Genomic DNA, 21,091 nt, shown 5'->3' with positions numbered 1-21,091 from the left:
CCACCACATCCACCAGCTTTTGTCAAAAACAAAATGAAAGTGAAGGCAACACTGTGGATAAACAACAATAATTTATTGAGTCATGTAAATCATACATGGATATATAATCCTTTCTTTGTGGAAGATGCAGCAGGACACAGATGGGCCACCTGCTGGCTGAGACAGGTGACACCTGATTTATATTTGTGCATTAAATTATAAGTATCAACTTTTTTTTTTATTATAACACCAGTTTTGCTTCTATGGCATAATAATAGTAGTAATGGACAGCTTGAGCCAATCACAATGCTGGTATTTTGGGTGTAAAAAAATGATGATAAAGTCATTGTCTATCAACTTCCCAGCAAATCAGAAAACACCGCTTGACTCTGCACCACCACGTATTCAGGTGTGAAGCCTACTCTGCTCCACGTGCTGAAAACAATGGAGACAGCATGTGTTTTATGACTGCATTATATCTATATAAATATATATTAATAATAATATTACTTAATATTGGACACCACATGAATCTGTGAACGCAGAAATGGTCCTGATGATACATCAGTCTGACTAATAGCTGTGAACATGTTACAACCAGAAGAAACCATTATCGCCTATTAATGTATATTCCCCAAGTCTGAATTCCTGCACAAGCAAAGACAAAAGAGTCCAGGCCCTGAAGCTGCAGAGACTACCATAACTGAATCTCAGGTCTCTCCACAGTTCATTCTTGTAATGTTCCCGGTGTGTATTTGTGTGTGTGCCTGCTCAGCCTGATGTCCTCCAGTCTCAGTCTTTATTGCTCAGCTTCCTGCGCTGCTGCTCCTGGTACTCCCTGGAGTCCTCCCAGGGACGAGGGCCACGGATGTTCTTCCATTCGTCCAAATTCATCTCCTTTAGCTTCTGCAAAGCAAAAAACCCACAAGAGGCAGAGTTAAACTCCAAGATGCCTTGAATGAAAAAACAAACAAAAAAATATAAAAGAGGATCATCTGCCCCCATCTCATCCTATGCTAACATCCTCCTCTGTCACACAAACTCTCCTCTTGCCTTATTGAGCTCCATATTTAACATTTTTGTCTAATACATCCACCATCCTCAAACCATCTCAGCGTTGTCTCCAAGCCACTCAATCTGTGCTGTCCCTCCGATGTACTAATTTTCAATCTTGTCCACATCCAAATCTTCACTTTCTGCATCTCTTCCTCTGCCACACCTCCAGCTCCTGTCTTTTTTGTCTGTGCCACTTTCTCCGAACCATACATCACAGCAGGTTTCACTATCTTGTCAATCTTTCCTGTAAATTAACCTGGTACTTAAAATTTTTAACAATGCACCAAAAATTCTGTCAGTGAGGCATTTTGACACTTAAAAGCATGATTTTTGCTCTCCCAGCTTTCTTGCAGACACACTACACAAGTCAGAGTCTTTGATCTATTCCACTGCTAGTCTCACAGCCTTGTTCCCCTTACCTCGTACTCTTCTTCCAGTATGACCGGCTGCCTCTGGATGTTCACTTTAGCCTCCAGTGAAGGATCCAACTGCAGGATGGGGGAAAAAAGAGGGGAAACAAAATGTTTACTTAGCTGTCACAGCGTCACAGAATTAAATTCCAACAGTAAGAAATAAAGAGATTATGCAAAGGCTCCCCTTGCTTGAATGACTGATTTGTAGATAGTTTGTTAAGAGGAAATTAAAAGTACTAAAATGAGGTAAGAGAAGGTTTGTATAGTTGCAACTTGCAAATGAGGTCACCATTTCATTTCCCACAATGTTATTAAATATTATGTATTATGCTATTTAAAAGATGACATATGCAGAAGAGGTGAACTACTTTCCTTGTGACTATAAATAGAAGTAAGAAACACTCTACACTTTGTCTCACCGGTGTAGAACTCTCTAAACCCAGAGGGAGGATCCAATTTACCCTGTTTTACTGTACAAATTGTTCTCCTTGAATTGCCATCAACATTACCCAGTTCAGTTACATATACACACACACACACACACACACACACACACACACACAAGAAGGTTATCGGAGAGAGAGTTGAGTCCAGTCGAGTTATGAGGACTTTGCAATTCAAATTGATTTTGCCTGAGAATAGGGCTGAAATGAATCCCATTCCGAATCATTACTTTTAATGAGTTCTAATATTTCACAGCAATAATGCTGCAGTTACACAGCTGACTGATGAATTTCATAACACCATGATTGATTTACAATTAGACCTACATTACTACAGCCTATTAATAATATATAGAATATTCTAGAGCATTGACACCAGGGAATTAATTGCCTAAGTTAGTCAGGTACCTGCTGTGGAGGTGTTAGCAGCTGAAACTGGGTACAAACTGGGTATGCCAGAAATAAAGAAAGTTCACAAAAATCTGAACAGGGAATTAAAAAAAAGGCATTCAGGTTCATCTCTGCCAACAGGCTAAATCAAATCATTGAAGGGAAGATGCAAATTGGATCACACAGTGACTTACTCTGAGTGGCTTCACTGACTTAAGTGAGCACTTATCTGCGAGAACAAAAGAATGAAACTGGCCAATAACAGGCAAGCTAAAAACAGTAAGAGTGGTTTTAATCATGAGCATACAACTTTTTAGATATGCCATGCATTAAATTATACATGCAAACACACACACAGCAGAGTTCAACATTTACTCCACAGTGTCAGAGAGAGAGGAACAAGATTCTCTTTGCTGCAGGCCCAATCAGAAGAGAGTGATACGTGTGGGGGCTGCTGCACAGGCACAGTGCCAGGGGCCCAATGCCCTCCTCCTCCTCCACCATGATGATGATGATGATGATGATGATGATGATCATCATCATCAGTCTAGTGCTGCTTCACATGGACAGTAATAAGAAAAGAAGCCCCTGCTATCTGGCTCCCACCCAGGTATCACGCATCAACGTATGTCGAAATAAAATAACACAAAACTTGTGCTATTACTTCCCCTCACAGCCAGCTTATCAGACTGTAATGCCTTCTAATAAATGCCCAACCTTTTATCATTTTAATGAATTGGTTGTCATTTAATGTATTATTAGAACTTGTTCTCCCAGCTTGCTCTTCTACCGACTCTACCGCTTGCCTGAAAAGATGGGTAGACTAAGTATTCAATTCAGATGTCTTAAAACTTGACCACACTGTACTAATCTGTAACAATCCAGGAGTCTTAACAATGAGACAAAGTGTGTTTTGTTTTGACACCTTACACTTGGGAGGAAATCTGCTGCAATTACAGTTCCAACCACTGGGTGGAGAACTTGCACACTGTCTACTGTATTGTACAGAGAGAAATTATTTTACCCGCTAACTGTACACTTAATTACATTGTATAGGAAGGGGTCTTCCCACTTAACAGTTTATGTAACCATAAAGATCTGGGAGTTTAAATGTAACTGACAATTAACTGACTTTGAATAAACCTCGACCAAATCCTTTTTCTTCTTCTTAAAATACAAAAGGAATCAAACTACAAACCCTTTTTCTGATCTTCTGGGAATCATACCGGATTTGTGTGAACTCCCGCAAGCCAAAGGAACCACCAACTACCAGCAACTGAAATAAGAAATATAAGAGAATGGAACCATAAGCATTGTGGTTATCTACAGCACCGTGCAAAAGTCTGGAAGCACTCCACACTTTGTAATATTTTGCTAGGTAAATCAGTAAATAGCAGCAATCAATTTATTGAAATAAACACACATGTAAATACAGTATATAAAGCAGAAAAAATGAAGCTGTTGCCGATCACGTGCTTTCTCATGGTGGATCAAATCTGATGGTAACTTTCTGTGTTCATAATTCCATCATTTTTGAGAAGATCTCCAAACCATGACAGACCTCTACAATGTTTAACGGATTGTTGTACCTGTCTCCTGAGGTCCTCTGCACATATTGGTGACAGTTTGAACCAATAATTTGATAAGATTTCTATTCATTACTGCAACAGACCTGTTGTCACTGATTTTCAGGATGACTCCTGTTTCCCTTCCTTAAGAGTGGCTTCCTGACAGCCAGTGACACCATTTATGATGAGGTGAACAGTAGATGGATCTGAAGGGTGAAATGCACCTGTGAGGTCATCTGTCATGTCCTTGACCGATTATTTCCCTTATTTCGTAAGGATGTGACTTACGAGGAAGGATAGGCAAAATATAAAGAATCCAGGAATGGTTCGAGACCTTTGCACAGTACTTTATGGTATAACTTAGGTATTTCTCGTTAAAGTGGATATAAATAAATAAGAAAATAAATGCTGCGGTCACTGTAGCTTTCAAGACTTTCAAAACAGAACAAGAATTGCTAACTATCTAAAACCTTAATGATTTAGTCCACTGTATGGGCCTGTATGCCTACCAGACGAACAAATACAGCTTCCTTCCTAAAACTGTCAACAAAACCAAGCACTACAACCTTTAAGATGCTTCGACTCACATTTGTATACCTAACTATAGAAGCCTGGGATTCGGTTTGAAATACTGTTAAACAGTCACGATTAAAGATAAATGTCGTTACAGCAAAGAAAGGAAATGCCCAAAATGGGCTTTAACACCCAATTTAACTATAACTAAGACAAAACGAAAAAACAACTAATACTATTATGAAGTTCCAGATACAAGATCTTACTTCAATATTAGGAGTGAACTGGTTAAAGAAGTCATTTACACGCACCACGGTGGGGTCATGTATTCATAAAACAGCTAAGCTGCTAGCAAATATTAGCTCAAACTGCTTAGTCTCCGTAAATATCGTCGCATAAAAGTTACTTACAAGCATAGGGATTCCATATTTCACCGTTTTGTTTTTCTGCAGCAACTTTAAATTAAACATAACTCTCCTTCAGACTACAAGCCCATGTTACAGGTTCAAACAACAAACAGGTGACATCTGAGATGCATTTCCTGGAAAGGTCCCACACTCAAACTGGTCCGTATAGTTTTGAGGGCACGCTGAATTGTTCCGTTGACTGTTCGTATAAGGGAAATGAGTTTGTCACATTTTTTCTCGTTGGTTTAGATAAAAAGTAAAATATCAGATCTTTACTCATGTCGCTCAACCAGGGGCTCTATAAATGTTCCCAGCAGGATATTTTGAGCACCAATCATTTTATATCCTGTGAATTTGTAGCATGAAACTTTTGTTGAAATATCTTTATAAAAATAAAAATAGATATCTTTCTCTATTATGCACCCTCTAATTTCTAACTAGGCAACCAGCCAAATTCTTTAAACAGATCAGCTGCAACAAATTTGAGACTGATGATGTTGACGATTAGTACAGATGATCCAAATTCAATTAAATAATATAAAATGATTCACAGAAAGCTTTGGAGAGTAGTGGAAAGGGCTGCTGTCAGGTGTAACAAAACTGAGTTCTATCCAAAATATCCAAAGGTGATCTGAAGTAGTTTATATCCCACAAAACCAGATGAAAATTATTTTTTTTAAAGATACACCAACTGAAGTTTATTCTGCACTGAAATAGTTTCGATTAAGCAATTTACTGATAAAACGTTTTTTGTTTGATGATTGCTTACACAATAATGAAAAAACATCTCTGAGAATTTCACAAAGTGACCTTCAAATGTTTTCAGTTCAAATGTATTCAAATAATGGCAAATTACAGCTCCGTCACTGATGAAGTAAATGCAATTCAGTAATTAAAGGTGAGTGGCTATAATTGACTATGTGTGTATACTGTATCATAAGTGGACAGACATGGATGTAAACCACACCTTAACTGTTTGGCTGAGGCAAAACAACCACAAGGCAGTGATTCTAACTTAAAGGTACTCTGGTACTCTGTAAATGTGAACATATCGTTAAAAATGACATTTATTGTTTGTTGGGTGTCCTGTTTGAAGAAAACACTTGGGAGCCACTTGAATGAATGTATATAAACACATTTACATGAGAGGAACCTGATTTCAAGGAAATGAAAATGCTCAAATTTGAAAGTTTCTGAGTTATTTTGTTCATGTCCTCGTGTATTAGCTGTTTAGTTGTTTTATGATGAGATGGACGCTGTCATTATATTTTAGTATAGTGTTTGAGTTGAGGAGAATAAAAGAATATTTAACATTAATTGTTGTGTACTAAGCACAGATTAATTTGATAAGTTATAATTTACGCATTTTTGAGCAAATGGTGTATTAGGTTGTAATTGTATGTTTAAGGATATAAAGAAGTACATTCACACAAAACACAGCAGCAAACAATATAAACAATATCTTATATGTAAAACAAATGAGTCATAATAAGTGAAAAGAAGTGCTTGGAAATGGTAATATAAACAGAACTTTCAATTTTTCTATTACCAGAAAATATCAGTTAATAAGATAAGATAAGATAAGATAAGATAAGATAAGATAAGATAAGATAAGATAAGATAGAACTTTATTAATCCCTCGGGTGGGTTCCTCTGGGAAATTCGACTTCCAAAAAAAGCACAGCAACGACCGAAGTTACAGTTACAGAACTGTTATATATATATATACACACACACACACACACACACACACACACACACACACACACACACACACACACACACACACACACACACACACACATATATAAATACAGAGACAAATATAAATAAAATATACAAAGGGGATAAATAGAATAAATAGGAATAAAAAATAAAAATACAAGTGAATTGCACATTTCAAGTATTGAGTCTATTGCACCGTTGACTATTTACAAAAAGTATTGCACAAGGTATTGTACAGTGAGGTGCAGAGGCACTGCAGCTTAGTTGTTCCCCCCTCCTTTGTCCTCCTGTTTCCCCTCCCTCTCCCCTCCAGAGAGGAGTTAAACAGTCTGATGGCGTGTGGGACAAAGGAGTTTTTAAGTCTGTTAGTTCTTGTCTTGGGGAGAAGCAACCTGTCACTGAACAGACTCTTCTGGTTGTTTATGGCCGTGTGCAGAGGATGCCCAGCATTGTCCATAATGTCCATCAGTTTCTTTAATGTCCTTTTCTCTGCCACTGTCACCAGAGTGTCCAGCTTCATGCCGACCACAGAGCTAGCCCTCCTGATCAGTTTCTCCAGCCTGGATGAGTCCCTCTTTGCTGTGCTGCTCCCCCAGCACACCACAGCATAGAAAAGTACTCCAGCAACCACTGACTGGTAAAACATCCTCAGGAGCTTCCTGCAGATGTTAAAAGACCTCAGCCTCCTGAGGAAGTACAGTCGGCTTTGGGCTTTTTTATACAGGTGCTCTGTGTTGCATGACCAGTCCAGTTTATTGTCCACCCACAGCCCGAGGTACTTGTACTTGTTGACCACCTCCACCTCCTCCCCCTCTATCTGAACTGGCAGTGGACCTTCTCTGGACCTCCCGAAGTCCACAACCAGTTCCTTAGTCTTTGAGGTGTTGAGTTGCAGGTGGTTTGTGTGACTCCATGCGACAAAGTTCCTCACCAGACTTCTGTACTCCTCTTCCTGATCATCCTGATAATGACACAAAACATTTATTCAAAGAGTTTTTGAGTTCATGTGTGAAGCGCTTGTGCACAACAACTGCTGTTTTCTTATTGTCAGGGACCTGGTCTGTGTTGGCATCAGTCCAACACTTTGCAGGTCCGTTAGTGTAAAGCTGCTGTGCAATGGCTATGTGTTTGAGAATTATACCAGGGAGTCAAGTACTTCTGATTTGATGCTCTATTTTTCCCTGGTGCTATATATATATATAGCACCAGGGTACACATATACCACAAGATCTAGAGTGTGATTAAAGTGGTGGGTGGGTTCTTTTACATTTTGAGAGAAGCCAATTGAGTCTAATAACAGATTAAATGCTGTGTCGAGGGCGTCATTTTTAGCACCTACATGAATGTTAAAATTAGCCACAATAATTATTTTATCTGAGCTGAACACTAAATCAGATAAAATGTCTGTTTTACTCTTTGGTGCAGATGTGGATATTGTTCTTTCTTTGTGATTTTTTATGTTTAAGTTGTTTTTTTGGTGGTTTTTAGTTTATTTTTTGCCTGTTTGCGAGCTGCTAAAGGGATGGAATTTTTAGGGGGATAACAGGAGGAGAGAAGCTGCAGAGAGGTGTTTAAGACTGCAACTTTGCTTCCTGGTCCTAACTTTGGATAGTCACATGTTGGGGGATTTAATCAATTTGGCCAGATTTGTAGAAATGAGAGCTGCTCCATCCAACGTGGGATAGATGCCATAACTCCTAACAAGACCAGGTTTCCTCCAGAAAGTTTCCCAATTATTTATTTATTTATTTATTTGCCTGTCCCCTTGGATCTTTAGCCATCAGAATTGTTGTCTGAAGGCCAAGAAAGATGCCAAGCAGATTTACTTTACCAATTGGATGTCTGTGAAGGTTCTCAGTCATCCAGGTCATCGTAGTCAAAGGAGCTTGCAAAGAAAAGCGTCTGGACTTCTTTAAGTTACTTGAAGACGTTTCACCTCTCATCCGAGAAGCTTCTTCAGTTCTGAGGTCAAATGGTGGAGAGTCCCAGATATAAACCTAGTGGGAGTATCCCCCCACAGAGGGACAAAAGGACCCCCTGATGATCCTCTAATCGCCTGAGCCAAGGTGTGAAACTGGGTGTGGGTCCCAATCAGCCAGAGTTTCGGGTGAGTTCATTGTGAAACCTGGCCCCACCTTATCATGCGAATTCCTGAGATCAGATGGCCCAGGATGTGAGTGGGCATTAAGGCGTCTGGGAAGGGATTCCCAATTATTGATAAAACCCACATTGTTTTTTGCTCTTCATAGACTACAGCTCTGCATTTAACACCATAATTCCCTCCACACTCACCACCAAGCTGGAGCATCTGGGACTCAGCTCATCTATGTGTCAGTGGATCTCCAACTTCCTAACTGGCAGACCACAGGCAGTAAGGATGGGCGGACATGTCTCAACCTCCACCACTCTCAGCACTGGAGCCCCCCAGGGGTGTGTTCTGAGCCCCCTGCTGTACTCTTTGTACACATATGACTGTGTGGCCACTACCAGCTCCACCACCATCATCAAGTTTGCTGACGACACCGTCGTGGTGGGCCTGATCTCTGATAACAACGAGACGGCCTACCTGAAGGAGATTAGGAATCTGGAGAACTGGTGCCAGAGGAACAACCTCCTTCTAAACGTCAGTAAGACAAAGGAGCTGATAGTGGACTTCAGCACTAAGCAGGAGAGGAACTACCAGACCCCTGTCATCAACGAGTGCCCAGTGGAGAGAGTGGACAGCTTCAAATACCTCGGAGTTCACATCACGCAGGACCTGTCATGGTCCTGTCACATCAACACCGTGGTGAAAAAGGCCCGTCAGCGTCTCTACCACCTCAGACGCTTGAGAGACTTCCAACTGCCCTCCAAGGTGCTCAGGAACTTTTACTCGTGCACCATAGAGAGCATCCTGGCGGGAAACATTCTAACCTGGTTCGGGAACAGCACCATGCAGGACAGACGAGCTCTACAGAGGGTTGTGCGGTCAGCTGAGCGCACCATCCGCTCCGAGCTCCCTGACCTGCACTCAATCTACAGCAGGCGGTGCTGGACCAAGGCCAGGAAGATCGTGAAGGACCTCAGCCATCCCAACAACAGACTGTTCTCTCTGCTGAGGTCAGGAAAGCGATTCCGCTCCCTGAAGACCAACACAGAGAGACTGAGGAGGAGCTTCTTCCCGCAGGCGATACGGTCTCTCAATCACACCACCACACAGTACTGACCCACACATATGGTTCTTACACACACACTGGACATTCTGGACATTGTTTTCACTTCATCACTTAAATCACTTTAAGCATATTTGCACTGCACAAGACATAATGTGGATTGCACAACACTGGTCACTACATTCTTCATTTCCGGTTAATACTTGTACAGCTGCTGTTATTGTGTATATATTTATTTATATTTCTTCATACATTCTTATATAGTTCTATATTGTGTATTTTGTTGTACAGTTATTTTATTTTCAACTTTAATTTATATATTTTATCTTATTCTTTCCCAGTTAAATTTACCCTTCATTCTAATTTGTGTTGTACAGTTATTTCATTTTTAACCTTAATTTATATTTTATTCCTTCCTAGTTAAATTTACCCTTTTTAATTTTTCATATTTATTTCCTATCTTATTCATAGCCTTTCCTTTTTTTGTTTTCTTTAGGTCACGAGCAGTTGTCCAAGCATTTCACTACATATTGTACTGTGTATGACTGTGTACGTGACAAATAAAATTTGAATTTGAATTTGAATTTGAATTTGAATTTGGACTCCACTCAGACAGACAGAAATATAAGGAGAACATGTGGCTAAACATGTGACTCCTGGTCCAATTGGGGAGGGGACCAGAGAAAACTACAGAGCCCGATATTGTTCTGGTAAAGTTACACACCAATTCAATATTGATTTTCATGACCTCCGATTGACGTAACCGGGTGTCATTACTGCCTTTTTCATTTTACTGAATTTACATTTACCCTCAGCCAGCAGTTTTAAATTTCCCTCACTGTCACCTGCTCTGGCTCCTGGAAGACAACTGACTATGGTTACTGGTGTCTCTAGCTTCACATGTCTCAGAACAAAAAAAGAAAACAAAAATAAATAAAAACAATTCTTCCCTCTGAGGGAGCTGCTGGGTCCTATTTGATTACTGGAATGAACTTCAGGGTTCCTGATGTTTCTGACATAATGTCTGCCTCATCTGGCACAGGACAGCTGTGATGAAAGAAATGGAGTACGTTTCTACAAAACACTAGACCAATCAGTCCAGACCCAGCTAGACCCTGTTTCCTTTGCTTGATTTCCCCAGGGCAACTGTAGCTGTTGCATTGTAAAATCTAATTAGTTCGTAGAACTTAAAAAAAAAAAAAACTATGCAAAATTGTTGCCTCAAAAATGATTGCTGAATGTTAAGTTAAAAATGTTGAATAAGCTGATATTCACACAGAAGTTTGAAAGTTGAAAAGTAGCTCTTTTGAGTAATGACAAAAGAAAAAAAAAATAGAGTCAGAAAACATCTGAACATCTCAGTGTCCTTTTCTCCCTGCTTTTAAATCAGATGTCACTCTGAACATAAACACAAGCTACATGTGATGTCTCTGATTGGTACCTTTTTCTGCCTGTGCTCATGCTGGCATGATTAAAGCTAGCCAAGCAGCAGTAAATATGTGAAGCATGGCAGAAGGATATACTCATAAAATGAACAGAGTCATAAGAATATAAGACTATGAGCACTGCAAATGTAACAAATATATGTTGACATCAAATGGTAGGTTATTTGAAATTTATATATGAAACAATGAGACATGTATTTTTTTCCAATATTCTTTTTTCATTTGTTTTAATTAATTTTATTCATTATTATAAGGAGAACTAACGCAAATGTGTTGTAAACTTCCATCTGCAGCTGTTACGCTCTGTTATCAGATGAGGAATGACGCCAAAAGAATGGCACAGATAAATACAGCAGCAGCAATTAGGAATTTGAAGGCATCATCACGCCAAAAACCCCTTGGCCTCCTTGCAATCTGCTCGAGGATTTCGTTCATACAGAACTGAAAAACCTTCACAATTATTCTGTCCACAGCAGGATCTGGTGTGGTAATTGTGTTTTTCAGTTTCTCAGCAGTTAGTACCTTTTGAAGGTCACTGAGGACAGCCCTGCTGATCCGTTTGACGACATTTTTTGACATGTCTATGCTCTTTGGGAAGCTGAGGCCCTCCATTATCTGGTCTAGCAGCACTTTAGTGTGGGTGGCATGCTCGTCTTTAGTGCAGCTTTGGAGAGCATTACATTTACTCAGGACTCTGACCAATACAATGCAAGCAAACAGCCGGTGCTGCTCTTCCTTGGCTGTTGTTTCAGGACCTGGCTGTGATCGGTCAAATATATCTCTTGCCAATGGTTCCATAATGTAAAGGGTTTCTTGTTTTTGTTGTCTTCCAACTAATCTCAAAACTCGCCAAAAGTTCACTGACAATTTTGGTGAGTTTAAGGTCCCTTTATGTGCCCTCGCGAATTCTCATATTTGTGACGCATCAAAGGTTTACATTCGCACATGCGCACACCCGCACACTTATAAATCATAGTTTTTTTGTTTGTATTTCCAGGTGAATTGATCGAAATGGTTTTATTTACATATGTAAATGCAGTGTCCCAAACGTGTGTGTGGAAAACAGATTCTTAAAGTTTAAGGAATGCCTGCAGTGTCGCATTCAGTCCAGAAATGCGATAATGCAGAAATGCTTAATGAAACGAGGGAACAACGGTTGAGTTGCCAGGATCATATGGTGATGATCGGTAAATAATGTGTTAGTATCACATCCGATAGGTCATTTCTAAGTAAGGAATACACTGGATCTTTAAGCATTTTTTTTTTACAGTGTTTTAATTGTTTTTGTCTAGAAATTGTTCATACAATAACATATCCAAAATGTTTTCTTCACCACAATAAAACTAAAATCGGCTGCATTCACGCAGTCATTAAATAATGCTGCCATTAATGTACTTTTATCATTAATATTGTACTGTAAGAACAATAATCCGGACTCTTCTTCAGCTCCGTTGCGGAGCTTATTTCCTGTAAACACTGGTATGCTTCCGTCTCTCTCATTAACTCAGTAACCCTCATTAACTGCAAATTTAACGCTGTATTGTGAAAATGTTTTCACAGTATTTGTGGCTGAAACAAACTGTTTATAGAATCGGTTTCATTTTATAGCAGGTATCTCAGTTGGTTGATGGCATAGCTGATGTCCATAAAATAAAAGAAACCTGCTAAATTTAAAAACCAACAACAATAAAAATAGTAAAGTAATATTTATGTGTTGAAACCAAATGATGACATTTTAGCTTATTAAGTCAAAGTTGTTGTTTTTTTCAGGAGACTCTTTTTTGGGGGTTCTTTGGGGTTTGTTTGTTTTTTCCATATATCAATACTAAAAATCTGTCTGCATCGTTCTTTTATAACTATAACTTACAATTGTTCCAGGTCCTGCACAGCTCCTCCTCACCAAGAAATGTGTTCGTATGTGTAGAGAAAAGAATTGTTATTGGGAGCAAATAAGGTCTACAATTAAGGAGAACTAACGCAAATGTAAATGTGGTGCAAAGAAGTGGTCAAGATGTGATTACTCACACCAGTTCCGCTTCTTCTTTTTCTGTGGTTTTACTTCTGGTGGGCTCTTAACCTCTGGTGTCCTTTTCTCCCGCAGGCTCCTGAAGAGACATGAGGTCTGTGTCCTCTTTTTCTTCCTGTTCTTGTTCTCCGGTCTCTTTTTCTTCCAGAGGTTCCTGAAGAATGGTCTTGTTGGAGCAGAGCTGGGCTTTCAGGTGTCTGATTTCCATTTTGAGTGTCTCCTGGTCCTGGCTATGTTTAACTACCTGTTCTTGGAGTTGATTTTGACATGCTAGGAGCTGTTTCTGGAGCATCTCTATCTGATCATTTTGGTTCCTACACTGGTCCTCCAATTCAGCCTCCAAAGCAAACTATAAGTTTTAATAAATGTTTGTTAAAAAAAAAAACCTAACCAATGTAGAAGACGACTGTTTAGTGGAAAAGTATTTGACATTTGAGAGATTCTCACACATAATAACTTATTTTAATCACGCAAACTAGGACATTTAGAAAACTTTCATGTTTAGGGAAAGATATTTATTAACACTATGCAATGACTATTACTGAATGTCTGTTGGCAGTGGGATCTTGGTGGTTGCCAACGCAACAGAATGTCAACTAAGTTTTCTTTTAAATTCAGTTTCATTGCTGAAACTTTCATTGCTTCATTGCTTTTTTGACACATCTATGCTCTTTGGAACGCTGAGGCCCTCCGTTGTCTGGTCTAGCAGCACTTTAGTGTGGGTGGCATGCTCGTCTTTAGTGCAGCTTTGGAGAGCATTACACTTCCTCAGGACTGAGCTATACGATACAAGCAAACAGCCGGTGCTGCTCTTCCTTGGCTGTTGTTTCAGCATCTGGCTGTGATTGGTCAAATATATCTCTTGCCAATGGTTCCATAATGTAAAGGGTTTCTTGTTTTTGTTGTCTTCCAACTAATCTCAAAAGTCGCCTGACTTTCACTCACAATTCTGCTGAGAGTTACTTTATTGACAGCTCTAAAAAACATAGATCTACGTCCTTGTTGCTTAAACTGGGCTCAACCTTAAACATTCCATAAAATTTAAGCAATTTCTGGAGGATCACAGTTTTGTAAGTATGCGCATTTACATGTAATAATGGGTTTTTCATCACACCCAGTAGGTCAGCTGTTATACAGTGGCTTGCAAAAGTATTCAGCCTACTTGAACTTTCCCACATTTTGTCACATTACAGCCACAAACATGAATCAATCACGTGAAAGACCAATACAAAGTGGTGTGCACGTGAGAAGTGGAACGAAAATCATACATGATTCCAAACATTTTTTACAAATAAATAACTGCAAAGTGGGGTGTGCATAATTATTCAGCCCCCTTTGGGCTGAGTGCAGTCAGTTGCCCATAGACATTGCCTGATGAGTGCTAATGACTAAACAGAGTGCACCTGTGTGTATTCTAATGTCAGTACAAATACAGCTGCTCTGTGACGGCCTCAGAGGTTGTCTAAGAGAATATTGAGAGCAACAACACCATGAAGTCCAAAGAACACAGCAGACAGGTCAGGGATAAAGTTATTGAGACATTTAAAACAGGCTTTGGCTACAAAAAGATTTCCCAAGCCTTGAACATCCCACGGAGCGCTGTTCAAGCGATCATTCAGAAATGGAAGGAGTACGGCACAACTGTAAACCTACCAAGACAAGGCCGTCCACCTAAACTCACAGGCCGAACAAGGAGAGCGCTGATCAGAAATGCAGCCAAGAGGCCCATGGTGACTCTGGACGAGCTGCAGAGATCTACAGCTCAGGTGGGGGAATCTGTCCATAGGACAACTATTAGTCGTGCACTGCACAAAGTTGGCCTTTATGGAAGAGTGGCAAGAAGAAAGCCATTGTTAACAGAAAACCATAAGAAGTCCTGTTTGCAGTTTGCCACAAGCCATGTAGGGGACACAGCAAACATGTGGAAGAAGGTGCTCTGGTCAGATGAGACCAAAGTGGAACTTTTGCCAAAATGCAAAACGCTATGTGTGGCAGAAAACTAACACTGCACATCACTCTGAACACATCATCCCCACTGTCAAATATGGTGGTGGCAGCATCATGCTCTGGGGTGCTTCTCTTCAGCAGGGACAGGGAGGCTGGTCAGAGTTGATGGGAAGATGGATGGAGCCAAATACAGGGCAATCTTGGAAGAAAACCTCTTGGAGTCTGCAAAAGACTTGAGACTGGGGCGGAGGTTCACCTTCCAGCAGGACAACGACCCCAAACATAAAGCCAGGGCAACAATGGACTGGTTTAAAACAAACACATCCATGTGTTAGAATGGCCCAGTCAAAGTCCAGATCTAAATCCAATCGAGAATCTGTGGCAAGATCTGAAAACTGCTGTTCACAAACGCTGTCCATCTAATCTGACCGAGCTGGAGCTGTTTTGCAAAGAAGAATGGACAAAGATTTCAGTCTCTAGATGTGCAAAGCTGGTAGAGACAGACCCTGAAAGACTGGCAGCTGGAATTGCAGCAAAAGGTGGTTCTAGTATTGACTCAGGGGGCTGAATAATTACGCACACCCGACTTTGCAGTTATTGATTTGTAAAAAATGTTTGGAATCATGTATGATTTTCGTTCCACTTCTCACGTGTACACCACTTTGTATTGGTCTTTCACGTGATTGATTCATGTTTGTGGCTGTAATGTGACAAAATGTGGGAAAGTTCAAGGGGGCCAAATACTTTTGCAAGCCACTGTATATGTCTGAGTTTCTATGTTTTTAACAGGAATATTCTCTGTGGCTTATTGTGGCACTCTATGTCAACTTTATCATAGAACCATCTCACTCACCTCTAGGCCATGACAAATAACGCAAGGATAATTATTAATAAGCGAAAGCTGCCTCTGGCTCTTTTCCGGTGTGCCCTCTTTTTTCCCTACTTTTTTTCTCCATTATTTTTCTAATTTGTGACATCGAGAATAATTTTAATCATTTTATGTACATCTACGGTAACTAAACTGGCTGCTATATGGGGCTTTTCTACTCTACTTGAGCAATCAAAGCTCTGTGTAAAAAATCTCATTCACCCATTCATTCGAGCACCATTTCTAGTTTCTGTGTAACATTCACATACATTCATAATCTGATGGATGCATCAGAGAGCAACCTGGTGTTCAGTGTCTTTCTCAAGGGTACATTGGCATGCAGACTGGAGCAGCCAGGAATACACCAACCTTCCGATGAGTAGATGGCCTAAAAATGTCTATATATATATATACGCATATACACATACTGGCTACCAGCTTTTCTTTGGATTTTAGGAGTCATACAGGTAGTTTAAAGATGTAAGAAAATATACTACAGGCACAAACTCCCCACTTAACCCTCTTTGGGGAAAAAAATGCCACTGATGATTCCTGGAGCAAACAAAATTAGAAGAGAAAGTATAGCATTTTTTTCTTTATTACAATTGTTGTCTCTTATTTTCAATCAGGTGAAGAAAAATACCTTTTTTGTTCAGTATAATAAAATATGTTAACTTTATTCATTTCATGAAGAAAAACAATGACAACAAGAAAATAAAAACAGAAAAAATATTTTTTGTCTCTCCCTCTTTGTAAACCTGGAGAGCTGCTGCATTGCGTGGGAAGCAAATACAACGGAAACAGAGTGTGAGGGAGCGGTGGAGAGGCTGGACAGGTGGAGGGGGAGAAAAGCAGGAGGAGACATAGGATAATGACAAAAAGATAAGGCCAGAGACATACCAAAAAAAAAAAAAAAAAAAAATGAACAGGAGGGTGGTGACTGGGCATTTTGGAGGACGTGGCGGTTGATTAGAGTAGGCTGGTGGTCCCGCGCCAGGACGACTGACAGTGTTCAGAGGTCACTCTCTCCATACAGGGCGGTGGAGAACGACATGTAGTCGAGGGCTCCGGGGACACCGTCGGGGCCAGTGTACGGGGCCATGCGAGCGATGCAGTACTCGGCCTGGTCTGGGGGCAGCTCCCTGCGGAGCTCATCAGCTAGGATGTAATTCTAACAGGCATGACAAAAACAAACAAGAGATGTTACAAAATTAGACAAACATAAGATAATAGAAAAGCCAGGAAAACAAACGATGATGGTCAAAAGCTCTGCAGAGCTGAGATGTATTGCAGATAATCTCCTGTGTACTTATGGTAGTCATGCCATTCATTGTTAGCGCTCAGTTATTAACTATGACCACTTTAAGTGCAATTCTAAAGGATTAAGCTTCAGAATTATCTATGTTTAATTTTTACCAATATATATAGGCTGTGTATTGTTTAATATAATACTTTACCTTATCCCCTGCCAGAACTTTGAAGGAGGCCATGACTTGGTCGGCGGTGTCTGTGTCGGCTGTTTCGCGGGACATAAAGTCGATGAATGCCTGGAAGGTGACGAGGCCCATTCTGTTGGGGTCCACTATGCTCATGATGCGGGAGAACTCGTTTTCACCCTGTGGTAACAGAGAGGATGTATGAGAGACGATGCACAAAGCACAGCAAATGACTAACACCCTGCATGCAGTGATATATTTGTCCTACTGTTAATGTGCAAGTATGTAATAAACAAGCAAATTTTAAGCAGTTCAGAATAAATTGAATTGCACTTAAAAAAAATTAGACAAGTCCAAAATAACATCAACAGCACAGTATTTGATCATATTTAAGGTTAAAAAAAAAAATCTCATTACCGCTTCTTGTTACTAACACATAAACAAATGGTCATACTTGAAAACTGCACATGGCTTTACCAGGTTGTAACCCATGGAGATAAGGCAGGTTTTGAAGTCTTCAGGGTCCATGATTCCTGTTCTCTTCTACAAGATGTCAGCGAGGGAAAAACAAAACCAGGCGGAAAAGAGAGAAACAGAGAAGGAGGGGCAGGGATAGCCATGTGAAGCATTAAAGGTTAAAAAAAAAAAAAAAGAGTAGAATTAAGGAAGAAATCCACACAATTCGCGATGTGGATGTTGCAAGGTGAGGGGGAAACCACAGAGGGACATGTAGAGAGGAGGAAGAAAAGCAAGAATAGAATCGAAGGGGAGGGATTGAAGTATAAGGGGGAAAAAGCCAAAGAAAAACAAAAAAAGAAACCAGTTAAACCTCTCACCGTAAGGGCGTGGTTACAATTAAGTACCTGTGCATCGTTGGCGATATCGAAGCCCAGGCTGATCAGGCAGGCCTTGAACTCCTCCGCGCCCAGAGTGCCCGAGTGGTCCTGGGGTGTGGGAGGCCAGTGCCAGGCGAGGCGTCGGGGCCACAGGCCATGCAGCAACACATACAGGGGTGTCAGTGGTGGTGAGGTGAGGGAGTGGTGGTGGAAGGGGGCAGGACAGGTGAGGTGGTGTTGGTGGGGAAGGAGTAGAAGTGGGTGGGGGGAGGGCGTAGTGCACCATGCACGGTGGGGGCAAAAAGAGGTGAGGGGGTGAAGAGGGCCATGCACAAGAGATAGAAAACAGAGAACACAGTGCATATTCATTAGGATCTGGCAGGTGAACACACGGTGGCAGCAGTGCTGCCATGCTTGGCGAGGCATTCAGAGGCGTTAATGTGCAGTGTGGCAGGCAGACTACAGGACCTTGTGGAGAGGTTATCGATATCATTGATGGCACATGTACTTAGCAACACAATGGTTATCCTTCTTAGAAGCAGAACTTTCTTTTTACAGCAAAACACTGGAGTGAGCACGTCATAAAACAGTTACAATCATAAGTCTTTTTTTTTTTTTTAAATCACAAAATCAGATGGTTTAAGAGCGTCAGTTTGGGTTTCGAAAACAAACATTTTCAGTTTAATATGAGAGAAGATGAAGTAAACCTCAACTATTCCCATTTGAGAAGCTGTAACCACCATCATTATTCAGTTATTTTTTTCAGTATTGGCTAATCTGGCTTAATATCTGGCTAATCAAGCAATGTCAGAAAAGCTGTTCATTAAACATGAACAAAGAAAATCTTCAGAGAAAGATGTGAATCCTGAGACAACCAGGAAATACTTTTTGCTTTTATCCTCAGTAGAATTTAAAAAGCAGATAATTGCAGCACTTTAGGTCCCCATCACATCTACCAACTCGTGTTTAGCTGAGCTTTCAGCTAAACATGTGTAAACCAAAGCAGGACGAGGTCTACATTTGTGCTCCTGTGGACTCTGATTGTTGAGCTCGGGTATTGATTAACAATAGGATGGCTCCGGATGAAGGCATGAACTTATGGTAATGTGCGGGGGTGGGATGGTGGAGATAAATAAAATCTCATCCATAATTGATGCTGCTCCTGACATGTCTGCGCCAGTGTAAACACTAAGCTCTGGAGGTAGGAGAAGGAGCTTTACAGAGGCAGCTATGCAAGGAAAGCCTGTAATGTGAACTTTAATATTCCTCTTCTGTTCCATCTTAATTTCACGTATCACAAAAGCATCCAGCTGAGCCTTGAGGCTCATTCTGCCAGACTACCACTTTTCCAAAAATGTCTGAAAGCTTTTAAAGATGAATGTTGCGTCACTGAACTGTAAGTCTCTTTTCAAGCCAGCCATAACACTTGGGTGCACCCTTACGCGTTCCACAAACAACTCTACTCTACACACTCATTTTCTTCAAGTTTCTGGTTAAAGGATTGCTGTTAGCCACACGTCGGGCAGCATGACAGGATAAAAAAAAATGATCTCAAACCGGTTAGGTTATACAGCCTCACCTCATCTTCTTTGCTTTGCTGGTGATGTCTGAATATACAGAAAAATGAGTGACTCCACATGCCACAGTGTTACTTAAATCTGCAGAAGAATAGTTTGACATTTCGGAAAAATGCATTGTCTAATAGTAGAGACAGTACATGGTTAGCCTAGAGCTCATAAAGCTCACAAAAGGGCACCTCAGAAGTTCAGAGTTTTTCCTGCATAGAGGAATTTTTGGCACTTCCCAAAGAGGTTTGAGGTTGTTGCTATTGGTGCGTGTATGTGTAGAAACCCCAAAGACCTGGCCAGGAAACAGTCTGAGTTAATACCCTTGTCAAACTGTGCAACTTGCACTTTGAAACCTTTTCATCTCATTTGCTGAATGCAAATGAGGTACAGCATGCTAATTAACCAGCTAGTGTCTGATGTCGGTTGCTTGAACATGCAAAACCGTTTTTCTTCTTCTGTGTTTAGCTGGTTTAGTCTCACATTTATCAGACAAACATGAGAGGTGCATCAAATTTGTTAGTGAAGGAACCTAAAAGCATATTTCCCAAATGTCAAAAAAAGTTTAAAACAAACTAAAGCTGTCTGCAAATGTCCGGACCTCTCCAGTGTGCCTGCACAGTGCGAGTACTGACCCTGTCGAAGTGGTTGAAGGAAGCCCGGAACTCGTTAAGCTGCTCCTGGCTGATGCCCTTGGCGTCTCGTGTCAAGATCTGGTTCTCGATTTCGTTGATGGTACGAGCGATGGTGGTGAGCAGCTGCTCCCAGCCCACACGGATGTGCTGGAGGGGAGAGAAAGATGAAGACGAAGGAAGTGTTAAGGTGGGCTAAAGAAGAGTTTCAGAGGGACTGGTTTTAGCTGAGCTTTAGCCGAGGTGGTTTGTAGATTGTTTTATGCCCTGTGTAAAGAGAAGAGGAAAATTGCAGCTCAGTACAAGGCAGATGTGTCAGATATAGACTGTAAATTGAACTTTTGAAGAATAAAATGTTAGAACTATCTGAATGCTGATAATGCACATTCTATTATTTGTCTGCCCTTTTGCTCTAACAGGTACAAAGATTACAGTGAAAAATGATGGCTGTCTATCAACCGCACTCCAGACTGAGTACAATTCACTCAGCTGTGTATAAAACAGCATCCTCCAAACTATGTTCATGTCAACAAAGCCCATAAAAACAGCAAAACCATGTTTATACCATCTCTCAGCACTGATTTTACAGCGTGTGGTACTCAGGGTTCAAATCCATTAGATTCTGCTCAAATATGTGCAGCTAGAAAATGGTCAAAACACAAACAAATATGCAAAATAGTTTACTAAACC

General features: G+C 40.5%; 2 protein-coding genes across 6 annotated transcripts in view; both read right to left on the bottom strand.

Annotated features, from left to right (window-relative positions):
• Positions 1-52: 52 nt before the first annotated feature.
• Positions 53-4,927, bottom strand: cox16 (cytochrome c oxidase assembly factor COX16). The gene is made up of 4 exons (XM_085441923.1): positions 4,773-4,927; positions 3,480-3,557; positions 1,455-1,523; positions 53-885 (listed from the first exon to the last, which is right to left on the bottom strand). The coding sequence occupies exons 1-4, from the start codon at positions 4,830-4,832 to the stop codon at positions 772-774; spliced, it is 321 nt and encodes a 106-aa protein (XP_085298049.1). The 5' UTR covers positions 4,833-4,927; the 3' UTR covers positions 53-771.
• An 11,587-nt stretch (positions 4,928-16,514) lies between these two features.
• The window catches only part of actn1 (actinin, alpha 1), a 57,083-nt gene continuing 52,506 nt past the window's right edge, over positions 16,515-21,091 (bottom strand). For 2 of the 5 annotated variants that reach the window (XM_085442571.1, XM_085442570.1), the window contains exons 18-22: positions 20,405-20,551; positions 18,232-18,312; positions 17,846-17,911; positions 17,390-17,548; positions 16,515-17,103 (exon numbers count right to left, since the gene is read on the bottom strand). In XM_085442571.1, the coding sequence (XP_085298697.1) occupies positions 16,945-17,103; positions 17,390-17,548; positions 17,846-17,911; positions 18,232-18,312; positions 20,405-20,551 (612 nt within the window). In that variant the 3' untranslated portion in view covers positions 16,515-16,944. The remainder of the gene's footprint in view (positions 17,104-17,389; positions 17,549-17,845; positions 17,912-18,231; positions 18,313-20,404; positions 20,552-21,091) is intronic. The other 3 variants (XM_085442574.1, XM_085442573.1, XM_085442572.1) reach the window with 2 other exon arrangements.

The sequence above is a fragment of the Copadichromis virginalis genome, linkage group LG19 (assembly GCF_057382275.1).
Source record: "Copadichromis virginalis isolate Kocher_CV1m ecotype Utaka linkage group LG19, C_Virginalis_male_GT1.1, whole genome shotgun sequence".
Classification (NCBI taxonomy): Eukaryota; Metazoa; Chordata; class Actinopteri; order Cichliformes; family Cichlidae; genus Copadichromis; species Copadichromis virginalis.
Note: the sequence above shows the minus strand (reverse complement) of the source record. Positions and strands in the feature narration are given on the sequence as shown.